Source organism: Pieris rapae, chromosome 17 (genome assembly GCF_905147795.1).
Source record: "Pieris rapae chromosome 17, ilPieRapa1.1, whole genome shotgun sequence".
Classification (NCBI taxonomy): domain Eukaryota; kingdom Metazoa; phylum Arthropoda; class Insecta; order Lepidoptera; family Pieridae; genus Pieris; species Pieris rapae.
In genome coordinates this window covers 4,342,904-4,359,028 of record NC_059525.1, presented here as the reverse complement: position 1 = coordinate 4,359,028, position 16,125 = coordinate 4,342,904, and the positions used below count along the sequence as shown (strand labels likewise).

Here is a 16,125-nt window from a genome sequence, read left to right as displayed (position 1 = left end):
TCCTTGCTAATTATATTTATGTTTATAGATTTTAATGGCTTTATAAAAGAAATGTTGGCTATCTGTGATTGATGTGTCTAAAGCTTATGGCTAAACAGTATTGTCAATAAATATGGAAGCTATTTTTTTAACTGTATCTTATAGTATATATTTTAGGATGCAAATTAATATCACTAATATAAGATTCTATGCTTTTCTTATAAGTCTAAAATGTATGAAACGCCTTGAATACTAAATGATACCAACCTATTTGCATTAATATTTTACCCTCTTTTCTAGTCTATAATAGGTCCTGAAAGAAAATACCAATGGCAATGTTAATCCTATATTTTAAATCTTTGATGCAAATGGGTCGCTCTCAATTAGGGCTTCTGCTACTACGGTATTAAAACTAAGTAACTTCTAGACTAATCAAGAGTATAAGAATGCACTTAAATGTTGTGTTATGTTAGTCAGGTATCATTTTAATCTTTCAAAGTAGTTACAACTATATTAAACTGGCAAAGTAAGACTTAAACTTATAGGAAGGTATATAGTGGTTTTAATAGTCACTATCTAATACTTCTGTGCACAAACAAATATTTGCTGCCATAAACTTGGCATATATATTGTAGTTCTATATCAAGGATGAATAAAAATGAAGTAGGCAAAAATATACAGGTGTGAAGATAAATTTTAAAGGTATGAGTTATATGATAAAATAAAGTATTCTTATGCGCAAACATAAACTGCTTACAAGCTATAAAATTTATATAAATTAAATAAGACAAGTGTTTTAAGAGCTTTATAAACTTTGTGAACGCTTCAATAAAATGTCTGCTTAAAGGGTTGTTTTACTAATAACACAATAGATTGAAGAAAATATATATTGAATGATAAATTTACACTTTGCTTAGAAATAGATTAGGATAGAAAGCTAATCCTTCAATAGATTCATCTCTGCAGGCTAGTCCAAGTCGTTCTGTAGTAAAGAGACGTTCACGAGCAAGTAGGACGGATAAGTTTGCGATTTGAGATAGTTTTATTGGAGTCAGCGAGCCATTTTCTTCAATCTGTAAAATACAGTATTATAAATACGCAAAACGGACCAAATTTGAGTCTAATTGCTAAAAATGAGTCCACCTACAGTATTATAAAATCATTTTAAGGATAAACTTTTTGAAGTTATACTTATATCTTTTGGCGCGATGGAGAAAAATGATGAGAGTGAATTTTTACGACGCGCGCGCACACCGACACCTAAATTAGACGTCGTTAAGTTAGGTCTAGGTGGCATGAAAATCGATAACAATGTTCAAGTTGTATATTCTAGTAATTTTATATTTAGAACTCTTGTTTCGTAACAGTTAAACAGTGTGAATCACTACTACATTTTAGTAAGTTTTTTCCATACGTCAAAGAAGTAGAACTTCTAACGCGTGTACAAAACGCATAAAGTACCTACACACTCTTTTTTATTTATAGTTTTTATACTTAGAAATTATTTATCCGAACAACAGCTAACCATTCATAGTAGGGTTGGCACAATATATTATGTTCTTACTCATATTAAATACCATATGGCTGAGGTATTTGCTACAATAATAATTATTCAAAGATTTATTGCAAATTTCCCCCCCCCCCCCCACCTTTCAAAAAAGAGTAAGTTGTAGGACATAAACGACAAACGTTTAAATTTTTGTAGGAATCCTCAAAATGCATTTTGTTTTCAAGCATAGACAATGTGTGGGTAATATATGTAAAAAAAAAAATAAAAACTGTTGAGTAGTTGTAGTAGTCACCAAACAGTAGAAATGGTGTAGTGTCTTCTATGTTCATATTCAATAGTTATTAAATTTCTTGTCTCATTTATTTATTTTAAATAAATTAAAAATGACAATCACGATGGTTACGCAGACTATAAATATACAGGGCGTCCCAAAGTTATGGGATATGAAGGGAAAGTACTTTAAATATCGTAGATAGGGTATTTTACTGAAAGAAGACTTTTTTATTTTTAAAACTTAGAAATTCTGCATTCTAAAAATTTCTTGCCCCGTCTAAGAATCGAACCGACGCACGTAAATGCAAAAAAAATTAAAACTGACGGTTTTACATAAATAAACCGATATTATGTGCCGAGAAGGAAAACATACAGTATTATAGGAAGTTCTTCCTGGTGAAGACTCTATGACTGTGGAAATGACAATGTCCTAGCTGGTAAAGATAAGTATGAAGTTGAGGCGATTACAGTGCCAAATATTGTATTTAAGAGGAACTATTTCACTCGGTATGTATCGCACTTCATGGCTAAGTATATGTTAGTGGTATTTATTATTAATTAATTAATTGCATCTCACTTCTACAAGTTGCCCTTCCTTGTTCCTGCCTACAAGACTCGTAATCGTTGTTTCATGTTCCTCACAACACGAACTATGCAAAAATCTCAGTTTTGTATCGCGCAGCCCGGACATACAATGACCACTATGTATGTATGTATGTATGTGGGGGACTCCTTTTCCGCAATTAGACTCTTATTTGGTCCACAATGACCACTATTTAAGTCTTGACTTGTTTAGACTATCGGGGAATGTGGTTAAAAGGTGTGTTAAGAATATCCATAGCGCAAAAACACCTGCATCATGAACACACCCACTTACACACAATCATACATACCCACACTTTTACACCATCACACAATACAACCAAATTATATTGAATACTTTTTGTTTGTTTGTTCCCTTTTGTAAATCTTGGCTATATTTTCAGTGTATTTGTTTGTTATATATCATTTATGTTAGCTGTAGGATTACGAAAAAAATAAATAATAAATTACTACATATTCCATGTAAGGAACGCCATTATATAACGATTTTTGTTAACTTAATTCAAAACTGATACAAAATGTCTGTTCCATCACATTTTTCGTTAAAATTTCAAGCTACAAAGCCAGGACGTTGTGCAGACATAGTTTTAACAATTTTTTTTAAGAAATAAAAAAATATACCAATTGACTAATAGTTTTGGCAACTTCTTCATCTCTATGGCTATTCAGTTGCAGCACGCACGCACCACTCGGAAATTTGCGAAGGGACATTGGGGCATCGATAGTAGGTAGCAATCTGAAAATGTCATCGAAATGTATTTAAGAATTTGAAAGAAACAATTTCAGTAATTCTTACTCTCTGTCCTTGTTAACGTCACCTTGGGATAGCAGTTTACAAAAACTCGGCATTAAAATGAAGATTGCTATTGGGTTGTAGGAAATCATCTTTTAAAGGCATTTCTGTAGTAAATATACAAAAATTCCATACTTGCAACCATTTAATAAATCTTCAGGCGATATAAGCTCTAGACCTCTTGCCCTGTTTACTCTGCACCATACATCAGCCAATGACATGATGCCTCCAGAATCCTGAAAATTATTTATTACCAGACAAACAGGAAATAGGAGGCTAACCCTATGTTAATTTTGGATTCTTCACAGGGGACACAGAGGTACATACAATAATAATAACTATTAACTATACAATAAGCAGTATTGGCCTAGTGGCTCCAGCGTGCGACTCTTATACCTGAGGTCGTAGGTTCGATCCCGGGCTGTGCACAAATGGACTTGCTATGTGCACATTTAACATTTGCTCAAACGGTGAAGGAAAACATCGTGAGGAACCATCTTAGACTTAAAAAATCGACGACGCGAGACGATGACTGGAGGCTGATCACCTACTTGCCTATTAGATTTAAAAATGATCATGAAACAGGTTCAGAATCTGAGGCCAGAACCTATAAGAGGTTGTAGCGCCTCTGATTTATTTTTTATTTTACAATGATACAATATGTGCATATTCACCAAAAAGGGCACCAACATGAAACATTGTTCATATAAAAAATCAAAGAAAACATTAGATTAAAATACATAAATTAACAACAAATAAAACACATGTATCAGCAAAGTTTTTAAGCTTTTCTATTGTTTATAATTTAAGTTTATACACTAAACAACCCATTCTAATAATGAAAATGCTAGGCTTTTTTATATTTTAGTCATATTAAAACATTACATATTCATTAAAGTATTTTGTCTAAGTCTAAAGCTACATATCAAGATACTTACCATTAGAACTGCAACCATCATATCAGAAATTTGTTGTGCAAGTCCCATGTAGTAATCTGAATCTGATCTAAATGCATCCCTTGTAACAGGATCATCTATACCAAGACTCATTAGATATGACTTAAATCTTACTGTGTCGTCTTCCGATATATCACCTTGCTTCTCCTGTAATTTTAAGTGTTTATATATAAGTATTTCTTTTATTTAAAGGACAGAAATACTAAATTATAATAAAACAAAATAATACTAAGTTCAGGCATAGGCAGCTACAAATTTTACTAGGATGAAAAACAAAATCTTTATAATAATTATTATAAATATTAAATACGTAATAATTCTTTATAAAGGGTTACCTTACCCTTATTTTAGTAGATATTGTTTTAGAAATGGAAACCATGTCCTTAGCCTTTTCCATAAGTTTTGTTAAATCTTTAAATGCCACTGTGATACTCTCATCCGTGGCTTTCTGCTGTTCTTCAATGCTTCTTTCAATCCCAACAATTCCAGAACGAATTTTGGTACCAATAGGAGCTATTGATGACCGTGGGCTCATAGTAGGGCTGCTGAATGCATTTGTTTCTAGTGGTTGTCTTTCCCATAGTTTATTAGCAACAGCCTCACTCAAAGCTTTATAAAAAGCAGGGTCAATGCCATCTTTGAATGAGAGTTTAATGAAATGGTAAGTACTGATTACTGCAGGTCCAGGTCTTTTGCCTGGAGGAAGAACGAAGCTAATTAAGAGCTATGTTTAATAGTGTATATACTACTGGGCTATGTATAAAGAGATTAATTGAATACCAGGTAGTGCAGGTCCCAGATGCATTATAATACGTTTAGGCCCTCCTAAACCAAAAACACCTCCATTCTCTTCTTCCAAACAAAACACATAATACAAATATAGAGATAAACATATTAGTCCTTTGGGTATATCTCCCGGTTTTCCCCAGAGGAGTCTATGGGAAGTAAGAACGACTTCACCATCAACATATTGAGTCTAAAATTTAAAATTAAATTAGAAATACTTAAAAATTAATAAATAGATAGTTATATTAATAACTTAAGTATAATGTTTATGTTTAAAAAAGTTGTAGGTTTAAATGGTAAAGTGTAAATTCTCATAGATAACTGTAGGTTTACAAAACATAATACCTTATCATCACCATCATACAATTTTACATTTTTATCGCGTTTGATATAGTTTTCTCCTTCACATAATCTGGCTTCCATATACTCAAATCTATCCATTTTGCAAAAAACCTCATATGTGGGTGTAGTAGTCTAAACCAATATTATAAGAGTGATTAATTATTCTTTTTATATAATGTTATTTTGAGGATTCCTCAATTATTCATCATCAATTTACATGAAAATGTTAAATCATTATTTACTCACGTTATGGATATTTTAAATTAAATGATTAGTTCATTGAAAGACAACATTTATTTCGAAAATCATCTTTGGATGTAAATTTTATGATCACCTTAGAGCGTTACCATTTACGCTCATTTTACTTACTTTTTTTATATTTTAATATATAGTTTCAATAAATTTCTGTTTTATGGGATATTGGTTTAAAAACGTAAACACAGTCATGTGTCATCTGCCACATAGCGTACAGAGTACCAGGTACTAAGACCACAGATCAAGTGGAGGTATAATAAAGTCATAATATGTAATTATACTGTATACACAATGGGGATGTTGATATCCAAATTCCTTTAGATGTCAGCTGTAAAGTTTTTAGGTTTGATTGATTGCTTTTAGATTAACGACGTCTGTAGTAAAGCTAGATAAAACAAATTTAAAGTAAAAGTGACCGCTAGGAAACGGTGAATAAAATTTTTAAGTTTCTGTGACAGTTCACAGTGTGAAATGTGAATTAATAGTTAGAGGTTAGGTAATAAATAAGACCTTCGTAATTTTAAACATTACAAATATTTATACTTTACTGTAACAAGCACTTTATTTTTTTGTCCATCAATAAGTTACAGTTTATTTGAAGGCTAATCTCAGAATGAAAGGGATTGCAAAATAAACACTGTTAACCAAAAGATTAGATTCTTAAGAACATCCATTCACTTCAGTGCTTAGTGGTTACGTTGCATTTTATCGCAAAAATTACGTTTGTTTGATTATTTAACAAAAAAGCAATGGCAGAGTCGCAAAATTTATTATTACAGCAAATCAAAGAGCAAGGTGATCTCGTTAGAAAGTTAAAAGCGGCGAAAGAATCTAATGAAAAGGTAATTCATTTAAATATAAGTTAGCTCTTCGAAGGATTGCATCAGTTAATTTTGCCATTGTCTTTCATGTTGTAGGGTATGATTATTAACAAAAAAAATCAAGATCTTGGTCAGATTGACAAACATCTATCTCAATACAGTTATATTTGTGGTTACTTGCCTAGTAAATATGATTTAGAACTACTAAAAAGTATAAATTTTGATGTAGATTTCTATAAATATGTGTATATTAAGAGATGGTGGTACCATATGAGGAGTTTCAGTGACTCTGAAAGAGCTTTGTTACCTGACAGTATACCAACAAGAGACGTTATTGATCTACTAAAACCATACCGTTCAGTTAATTATGATTATCAGGTCTGTCTTTTAACATGACATTTAAGTTATGCACTGTAAAAAATTTGTCAAGCAAGTTATTAAAGCATGCTATGTCTTTGTATGTTGAGTTGGTGACTCCCCTTATGGTTCTTTCGTTATCACTGTCACTGTTAATCATAATTGTTTTAGTAACTATTTTTGTATTTTTTTCCGGTAATTGAAAACATCAGTGGTGACGAGGAATCATATTGGTGTAGTATTTGAAAGTATTTACCCAAGCATGTTTCATCAAGTGGTTAGATTTGTTAATTATAATGCAACATTCTTATTGTTGCATAAATCAGCTTTTAGCCGCAGTTTTTCAAAGACAATTGCAACAACTTCTAATTCCAAGGTATTGAACTTTATAGAGAAAGCTAAGCTGTTGATGTCCATAGTTAATAGAATAGCTTTTAAGTTAATACAACTGAAAATATTTTTATATAATTTTGAAATGTAATAAATTTATCTTATATTTAATAATATTATTTGTAGATACAAGAAGAGGTTTCAAAATTATTAGGTTTAAAAGCACAACTTAACAATGAAGATGCTGCACCTCAAAAGTTTACCCTTAAGACACCAAAGGGCACCAGGGATTACAATTCCCAACAGATGTCTATAAGGAACAATGTTTTGCAGAAAATTACTACCATATTTAAAAAACATGGAGCAGAGTGTATTGATACACCTGTTTTTGAACTTAAGGTACTGCAATATATTATAACAATAAAGGACATTGGAAATAAATATAATGTTTCAAATGTAATAACTAAGAAAAAAATGTGTGGTTTAACATTTATCTTTTTAAAAATTAAGACACGAGATAACATTTATGATATTATTTATATATGTAATTGTCTTTTTGTGTTGAACATATTTTTAAAATTTACAAACTTTCTTTAATAGTTTATGAACTTTTATTTCATAAGTATGGATCATTGTTCAATTATACTTTTATTTCAGGAAGTATTAACAGGAAAATATGGTGAAGACTCGAAATTAATTTATGACTTAAAAGATCAAGGTGGAGAAATATTATCTTTAAGATATGATCTTACAGTTCCCTTAGCTCGTTACTTAGCAATGAATAAAATAACAACACTAAAAAGATATCACATTGCCAAGGTGTACAGAAGAGATAATCCAGCCATGACAAGAGGGAGATACAGGGAGTTCTACCAATGTGTATGTATAACATATTTCAATTTAGCCTATATAATTTTTACATTCATAGTTAAAATTAAGATTAAATTTGTTTATTGTAGTATTAATAGTCTCGCCTAGATTTTTCTTACTTCTTAATCATATTTCTTTGTAACCCTTATTGGTAATGGGACAGGCACATTATAGTATGTTTTATTAATTATTTTTTGGCCGTTAAACTTAAATTAAATTTTAATTAATTTACATTGTGTTCCTGTTGCTTTTAAAGCGTTCAAGTATTGCGTCACGCAAATTTTGGAGATTTCCCCCCCCCCCCCCCCCCCCCAATCGCGCCGTTACGTTCTTCGTTTTCTCCGTAAAACGTTTCGTTACCATCCAGGTACTTCGGAAAGTCGAAAATAATATTAACAATAACGCATAATTCAGTCCCCGATTTACCAATTATACCAATTGCACCGATTATACCAACCAAAAATTCGGTACGTAATACTTGAACGCTCCCTTAGTTACAAATCTATTTTACTTATATGCAATAAAGTTGTGTAAAAATATTGAATTTGAGTAGCAGTAAATAAGAAATAATTGTAAAATATAGTCAATAATAAACTAAAATGCTTACTACCAAACATAGTCATATATAGAAAACTAAAATATTATGTTTATTATATTATTAAGGTTAATAATAATAGATTAATATCCGTCAAAAATGGTGTTTAAGTTTGCGTGATGATTATCATAAAAAAAAACAAATGCCTCGATTCTTATAATTATATTATTCTTGGATAGGATTATAATTGAATCAAAATACGCGTTACTCAATATTTAACTGTATAACATGTTTATAAAGTTCATATTAATTAATAATGATAGTTCAAAGGTTTATGAATCGGTATATTGATAGATGACATACAAGTTTATCTATTATAGGCATTATCATCTTAGCTATACAGATTAAATTCCTTAACAATTTAAAGATTTTCCGGACTAAAGTGCGTGAATCAGATTCAAGTTTATTAATAGATGCAATTATTTCAAGGTGTAATGGAGTCTATTTATGATATTAGAATGAATTACCATATAAAATAGGGCTTTTCCGGCTTTAATTATTATGTATAATTGTTTCAAATTACATAATGGTCCACACGATAAATATCCTAGGTTGCGTTTGTGGAACATATTTTTTACATATAAGACAAAGATCAGATCAAAATTCTGCTTTGTAGCTACACTAAAGAAAACGTTGTTTAACACTTTGTATGTATCAAATATTTTCTTATGCAACTTATTGCTTACATTACGTTCATATACAGTTAGTTATTAGAACACTAGGAACAAAGCAAAAAGCAGTTTAAGGTCAGAGAATTGTCGATCTGTGACCTCGATCTAGATACATTAGACAGCCTCTCACTACGCGATTTCTAAGTACACGTTCAAATTTTATATTGCTAATAGCACAAGTGTTTGGTAATTTTTTTGTATTTTCAAATTAACTCGAGACAAATTACTCTACGATCTATCTCCGTCTGTAAACCATCTATAAATCATAAAAAAATACATATTACTCTATGGGCAAGATTCAGTCGAAACTGTACGCCAGACTCCATATTAAATAATACGTTTATGACATACGTCATTCCATACTTAGCGCTAAGTTCCGTTTACGAATGCTACTTTTACATCTAACAACTTATATTGTTTTTACAAAAACAGATTTTGTAAAAAGAGATATTTTTACGGAGAAACGCTAATTTTTTTCAGATTATAGAATATTAGACTTATCGCTAACGGGCTATTACTTCCAGGCCCTAATTTGGAACAATAAAAAAAAAGTAATTTATTTTTTAAGGATTTTGACATCGCCGGCCAGTACGATCCCATGATTCCTGACGCGGAATGTCTTAAAGTGGTCACGGAAATCCTAGACGTCCTTGACATTGGGAAATACATACTGAAGGTGAACCACAGACGTTTGTTGGACGGAATGTTTGAGGCGTGCGGCGTCCCCGCAGACAAGTTCCGCTCAACTTGCTCCACTATAGACAAGCTCGATAAGGTATGCCTTATGTAACACAAATACTGGTTTTAAAATGTCAATTGTCAGTTGGAAAATATTATTTATCATCGGTTCCACTTCAGTTTTAGAAAGTAAATGTGTAAGTAATGTATATAAAAACACTTGGTCTAAGAATGCCTTTAAAATCCTTCGATTGATCAGGGGAACGGGGACATTAAATTGTAAATGACAAAACAATACTGGGTTATAAAAATTAGTAGTTAAATATGATGGTTGAAATAGCAAATTCAGTTGGATTTACACATGATTTTATAAAGAATGCATTTTCTATATTAGATTTATAATAGGAAATTATTACTAAATTTCCTCATTAAAGAGATATTTGAATAAGAAATACATGGTGATGTTTTATGTAATCAATGAAAGTTACAATGTCATTGCGTATTGAGTCAAGTGAAATCAAGTGTAACCAGTTTCTTGGAGGCGTGGATCGAGAAATGTTAATCGATATGGAACAGTATAATTAGTATTACACCTGGAATCAACTAACAAGTTAACTTCGACCTTAACTTTCAATCAATAAAATAATATATATGTATTACATTATAGTTATTATTTTTTAACACTATATACTAAAACCAAAAAGAACCGTAGTGGGTGTTGGAAGGATCTTCAAATAAATGAAACACTGGTCAAAGTTGTCAACTGTCTTTAATCCTTTCAATCAAGCTTATAACGAAAAATTAGGCGTAGTGGGGTTGGGACGCTAGACTTAATATTTTTATTTAGATTGTAATCTTCTTCTAGTGTACGTGTGTGTTCTTTTTTTGCAAAGACCTCCTCCAAATCCCGCCATTCTGCGACGCTAGTCTTACTTATTATTAACTAATATATATATATATATATATATATATATATGTACTAGCGGATCCGACAGACGTTGTCCTGTCTATACGTCTTTAATTTGAAAATTTCAAACTTTTTTTAATAAGCTAAAACATTCTGGACCATTTTGATGAAAATTATTATTCAAATGTTATGACAATATCTAACGATCCAGCACATGGTCTACAATAACACAATGATAACAAAACTTTTTTTTAATTTGATCACAGCGCTAACTGTCGGGACAGACTAAAATTAAAATTCGAAAAATTATTATTTAAAATTTGACAGTGCGATGGTAGCGCCGTCTGTCGGATCCAATGTAAAACATTCCAAAATCAACAACTACTAATTAATTAAAAAAAACATTGTCCAGCGGACAAAATTGTGAATCTAAACCATTCTCGAATCTCCACGAACACACACAAAAAATTTCATCAAAATTGGTCCAGTCGTTTAGGAGGAGTTCAGTCACATACACACGCACACAAGAAATATATATATTAAGATAACTAATAAAAAAATCCACACAATCCGCCACATATACATATACATTAAATAAGTTTCCGATTACTTGTTATCATCATATTTTATATTATCATTATTTCTTAGACAATAACCAATTTCCTTTTATGGCAACGCCACCTATCGAGACTTAAACGATTTTATCACCATAATTGCAGTTACCGTGGGCGGAGGTGAGAACTGAAATGATAAACGAAAAAGGCGTCACTCCCGAAGCTGCAGACAAAATTGGGGAATACGTACAACTCAATGGTAGTTCGGAGTTGGCTGTCAAACTCTTGAGTGATGAAAAGCTGTCGAAAAGTAAGAGTGCTGTTGAGGGACTCGAAGGTATTAAGCTACTGTTGCACTACTGTGAGCTGATGGGAATTAAAGATAAAATTCTCTTCGATTTGAGTCTCGCTAGGGGATTGGATTACTACACTGGAGTCATTTATGAAGCGGTTTTGACGCGTGAGTATTAATTAGTTAATTACTGCTTTTTTATTTGATTTATTTTATTTCACAATTTTAAATATATCAGTACGAAATCAAATGATAGTGAAATGCACTGAATTAAATTTTAAGAGAGATTATGAATTTTATTTCTGAAATGTTTTTTTGAGAATACTGGTTTTTATTTGATTCGTTTTATTTCACAATTTTAAATAAGTACATCAGTACGAATTCATAATGAAATCCACTCTGTAGAATTATAAGAGAGATTAAAAATTTAATTACAAAAATAAGTTTTATAGATTACTTCTATTTGATTTCACAATTTTAAATATTGTGTGTACGGTGAAAATGATTGAACAAGTATAACGCAATATTGCAATGACGTCATACCATGAAACGCGCTAAGAAAGTAATCCTGCTAAGGATATCTCGACCTTAGCCACTGGAGTTACGGTCGAATAGATATTATGCATCTCTGCTAGCATTAGAGCCGACTTCTCTCAGCCATACAAATCCGGATGGTGAGAATTGAGAATGACATTTTGAACTCCATCAAAAATACAAATAAACCGGCTCCGCTGTTAGCTCACCCTCGCTCAAAACGGGGTTTAAGTTGGACATCCTTAAAATCTAATTGAAATCATTAAAAAATGTAAATTTTCAGACCCAATTAAAATAGGAAATGAAGATCAGACAGTGGGTTCGATAGCCGGCGGTGGACGATACGATAATCTCGTTGGAATGTTTGACTCCAAGAATAAACAGGTAAGCTATGATCTAACAAATAATGTTTATTTTTTAATTTTAAAACAATTTAAATATAGCATAATAAATAAGGTTATTCATCAAATTATTTGTGCTATTTACATAACTGTCTATATACATAATATTATTATATTAAACCTAAATGACAAGTGTTCTCTTGTACATCCGTCATACATACGAAAAAAATCTAAAGAAGTTAGAACAAATCGTTTATTGAAAATTCGATTGTACTCCTCACGCAAAGGCCGGCAACGCACACACAAAAAATGAGTGTCTATTTGCTGCGATGACTGTACTTTTTAGGCATCCCGCAAGCTCGTTTGCGTTTGTATTATAAAAAAAAAATCTTTGTTGAACATTTTTTCTATAGAAAACAAAGTACTAACCTTCATCTACATATTGGAGTTGTGGTTAATTTTTGTGTGTGAAAATGTCTCAGGTGCCATGCGTAGGAGTGAGTGTGGGCGTGGAACGTATATTCTCAGTGCTCGAAGCGAAGTTGGCTGCGGGTGATATTGTCGTACGGACGACGGACATAGACGTGTACGTTGCGTCTGCGCAGAAGAACTTCCTCGACGAACGTATGAAGATCTGCGCCGAGTTGTGGAATGCTGGAATAAAGGTATTTTTTATAGAAATGTTAATGCTGGTGACATATTTATTTATTGTTGCAAACAATAGTTTATCATGTATACATATATAAATCTGTTAAAATATCTATTAAATAAAGTGTAAAGCTCGTCGATTAGAAAACATTTAATAAACTTTTAAAACAATATCTTGTTAACCTGTCCTATACTGATACAGAAAATATTCTTATTGAATTCAAATAGTTTTAATATAAATGTGCTATATAGAAGTAGTTAAGTAAAATAGTGTTTACATTTGAGAGAAAAGACTGCCCACACCACAGGAAATCCTAGTCATACTTTAATAAAGGGTTTTTTCTTTCTTTCTTTAAATACTTTTCAAATTGAATTAATTAGTATAAAATCATAAAATAAATTCTTAATATTTCAGACCGAGCAATCCTACAAAAAGAATCCAAAGATGCTGAACCAACTCCAGCACTGCGAAGAGAACGGAATCCCCTTTGCTGTGGTTCTTGGAGAATCGGAACTCAAGCGTGGTGTGGTTAAAATCAGGAATGTTACCACTCGGGAAGAGGCTGAAGTACCTCGAGAGAAATTGGTTGAGGAATTGGAGACCAGAATCGCAAATTTTGGTCTGAAGGAAATGAATGGGTCGTCTTAAGGTACTAAGTATGTTTTAGAGCGAAATTTTCAATACAAAAATAATATGTGTTTCAATTGGTACAAATGTTTGTGTTATTCGTTCTAGGCCTGAAATATCGCTAACGATGTGTTATAATTATATAAGATTTTATATACAGAGTATTGCTACACATGTATTAACTTAAAGAACATAATTAACTCGGTATTTTGATTTCATTTTCAAGAGATAAATTTGGTGCCCTTGAATTATGAATATAAAGTTGTTAAAACCAAAGAAAAAATCATATTGAAATGAATTGGTTAGAATTGGTAGATTCGCTCTAAAATATATTTCTCGTTCCTCAAAATGTGTGTACAAAATTGTATTAGTTAACATCAATCAAGATTCCTCATTATTTATTCTAATATAAGAATTTTCTTGAAACGATTTTACGAATGTGCGTTACATTTTTTAATAGATTTATTACGATTTAATTGCATTTTATTTTATGCCACGGAAAATGTGTTTAATGATAGAGCCAAAGACTTTCACAATCTCTTCCATACAACAGATATGAGTTTCCAGAAGAAATGTCAAATATGTTCATCTGACATTACTATTTATAAAAATGTCAAATATATTTGAGCAAAAATGTTTTGAGTTAAAATAGTTTCAAACAAAAAACTATTCCCTTTTCATACGTTCGTGATCCATCCAACTGTTTTTGATTATTTTTGTTTATTTTTATTTTGCTTCCATCTTTATACCCCAAAAATATTTTCTACACAATATGGAAGACATCTTTATTAAACACATTTTCGCATTTATATGATTCACGAAATAGATCAATAAATATGGATGTAGTATGTTCCCTTGCTGTAGCTCATGATATGCAAACAGTAACTATACTATTAATAACTTACATTTTGCATATGGGTGATATAAAATTTAAGTGAAATTAGCACTGTTTTTAGCACTAGGCACGTAAAGCAATATTTGGGAATGAGAACGTGTACGCGTGTACGTACAGGTTGCGTAACTGTAACGTATGAGATAATTTCATTACGATGTACGATTACTATTATCGCGCGTAGATTATGATATTGTTACGTACGAGCTTCCCTCTCTGTCTCGGATCATTCCGTCCTTGTCCCACACCTAGAAAATTCGATCTAGAATATTCCTTCATCAAAGGAGTGTAACTAGTCCGGAAAACGGGTCTCCCGAAAACTAGACAACTCGAATACAGATGTTCTGAAATTGCCTGAAAAAAATAAATCAGCCATCTGAAAACAAGGTTTTTGCAAATAACAAATTCTTATTTGTGATTGACCCTCTCCTCGGCCCGAAATTATATTTTAACCTGTTGAAAAGTTCTGTAACTAGTAGAAAAATCTAGAACATTACAGTCGATTATAATAATTCAGTGGCGCGACGCTAAATGGGCCTTTATCTGAGATTGCATTAGTTTCTTAGAATTTCCTTATTTCATAGACAAGTGATCAGGCTTGTCTGACATGTCGTCGAATTTTGGATTTGAGACCTGTAGGTTTCCTCGCGATGCATTCTAACACGAGTTAGATGCGCACCTAGAAAAAACCACTGGACCCTGCCGGGGATCGTACCTACGACCCCGAGATGAGAGGCGCACATAAACGCCATAATAGGGACATACAATTTATATAAAATTGCTCATTACCCCGGTGAATATAATTTTGGCGGCCCTAGCTGCCTATTTTCTGAACATCCATGAATGAATTCTTATTTATTTATTTCGTGATACTAGGTAGAGAAATTTAGTGTTATATATAAGTTATATAAGCATTTTCAAGCAATAATTTGTTCAATAGCTTTTATATTAACTTACCCATGTAGGTTTAATAGTATGAAAGCTCTGTTTAAGCCTGAAAGTAATTTATCATAATGGATGTAAGCTTTTCTGTTACCCATAGACTATTTGTATATCTGATTTTTTAATAAACATGGTTTAGAGTACTACAATTTTTTATTTTTACTTTAGTTAATCTAATTACCGCCACAGAGGGACATGAAGCGTAAAATTTGGAGGTATTGGAGCGTAAAGTAAGCTCAAATATTTTTATTTAACGAGTTAAAATTTATTATCAGTTTCACCAGTATACATGTGATATTGTTAAAATTTGGTAATATTTCGAAAGTGTTTGTTTGTCCGTAATTTCTCCGAAACCATGATTCATCTCCAAAACTGGTTAATTTTTCCATTTCATTGGACAAGTATTACGTAAAAGGATTTACTGCAATTTATTTCCCCCACCCCTCCTCTTGTTAGGAAAAGTAAGCAAAGCTCTCAAAATAGTAGGTAGTATTTTGTATCAATCCTCAAAAATGCATTTCGTTTTCAAGCATAGACAAATAAAAAAAAATATTCTGATGACGTAGTC

General features: G+C 31.6%; 2 protein-coding genes across 5 annotated transcripts; one reads left to right on the top strand and one right to left on the bottom strand.

The window, feature by feature from the left end:
- Nucleotides 1-850: 850 nt before the first annotated feature.
- On the bottom strand, nucleotides 851-5,743 carry LOC110993915 (vacuolar protein-sorting-associated protein 36). Of its 2 annotated transcripts, none has more exons than XM_022260343.2 (8): nucleotides 5,612-5,743; nucleotides 5,246-5,374; nucleotides 4,895-5,090; nucleotides 4,455-4,810; nucleotides 4,097-4,261; nucleotides 3,294-3,394; nucleotides 2,987-3,101; nucleotides 851-1,052 (listed from the first exon to the last, which is right to left on the bottom strand). In XM_022260343.2, exons 2-8 carry the CDS (start codon nucleotides 5,339-5,341, stop codon nucleotides 882-884), a joined length of 1,200 nt encoding a protein of 399 aa, XP_022116035.2. In that variant the 5' UTR covers nucleotides 5,342-5,374; nucleotides 5,612-5,743; the 3' UTR covers nucleotides 851-881. The 2 variants fall into 2 exon arrangements, with proteins under 2 accessions (XP_022116035.2, XP_022116027.2); XM_022260335.2 differs by having other exon boundaries at nucleotides 5,489-5,618.
- Nucleotides 5,744-5,873: 130 nt separating this feature from the next.
- Nucleotides 5,874-15,700, top strand: LOC110993898 (histidine--tRNA ligase, cytoplasmic). 3 transcript variants are annotated; one of them, XM_022260304.2, is made up of 9 exons: nucleotides 5,874-6,339; nucleotides 6,415-6,696; nucleotides 7,192-7,404; nucleotides 7,663-7,884; nucleotides 9,710-9,916; nucleotides 11,446-11,740; nucleotides 12,390-12,490; nucleotides 12,930-13,112; nucleotides 13,511-15,700. In XM_022260304.2, exons 1-9 carry the CDS (start codon nucleotides 6,247-6,249, stop codon nucleotides 13,742-13,744), a joined length of 1,830 nt encoding a protein of 609 aa, XP_022115996.2. In that variant the 5' UTR covers nucleotides 5,874-6,246; the 3' UTR covers nucleotides 13,745-15,700. The 3 variants fall into 3 exon arrangements, with proteins under 3 accessions (XP_022115996.2, XP_022116004.2, XP_022116013.2); XM_022260312.2 differs by lacking the exon at nucleotides 6,415-6,696 and adding an exon at nucleotides 6,888-7,051 and having other exon boundaries at nucleotides 5,885-6,339; XM_022260321.2 differs by lacking the exon at nucleotides 6,415-6,696 and having other exon boundaries at nucleotides 5,897-6,339.
- The last annotated feature ends 425 nt before the right edge of the window (nucleotides 15,701-16,125 follow it).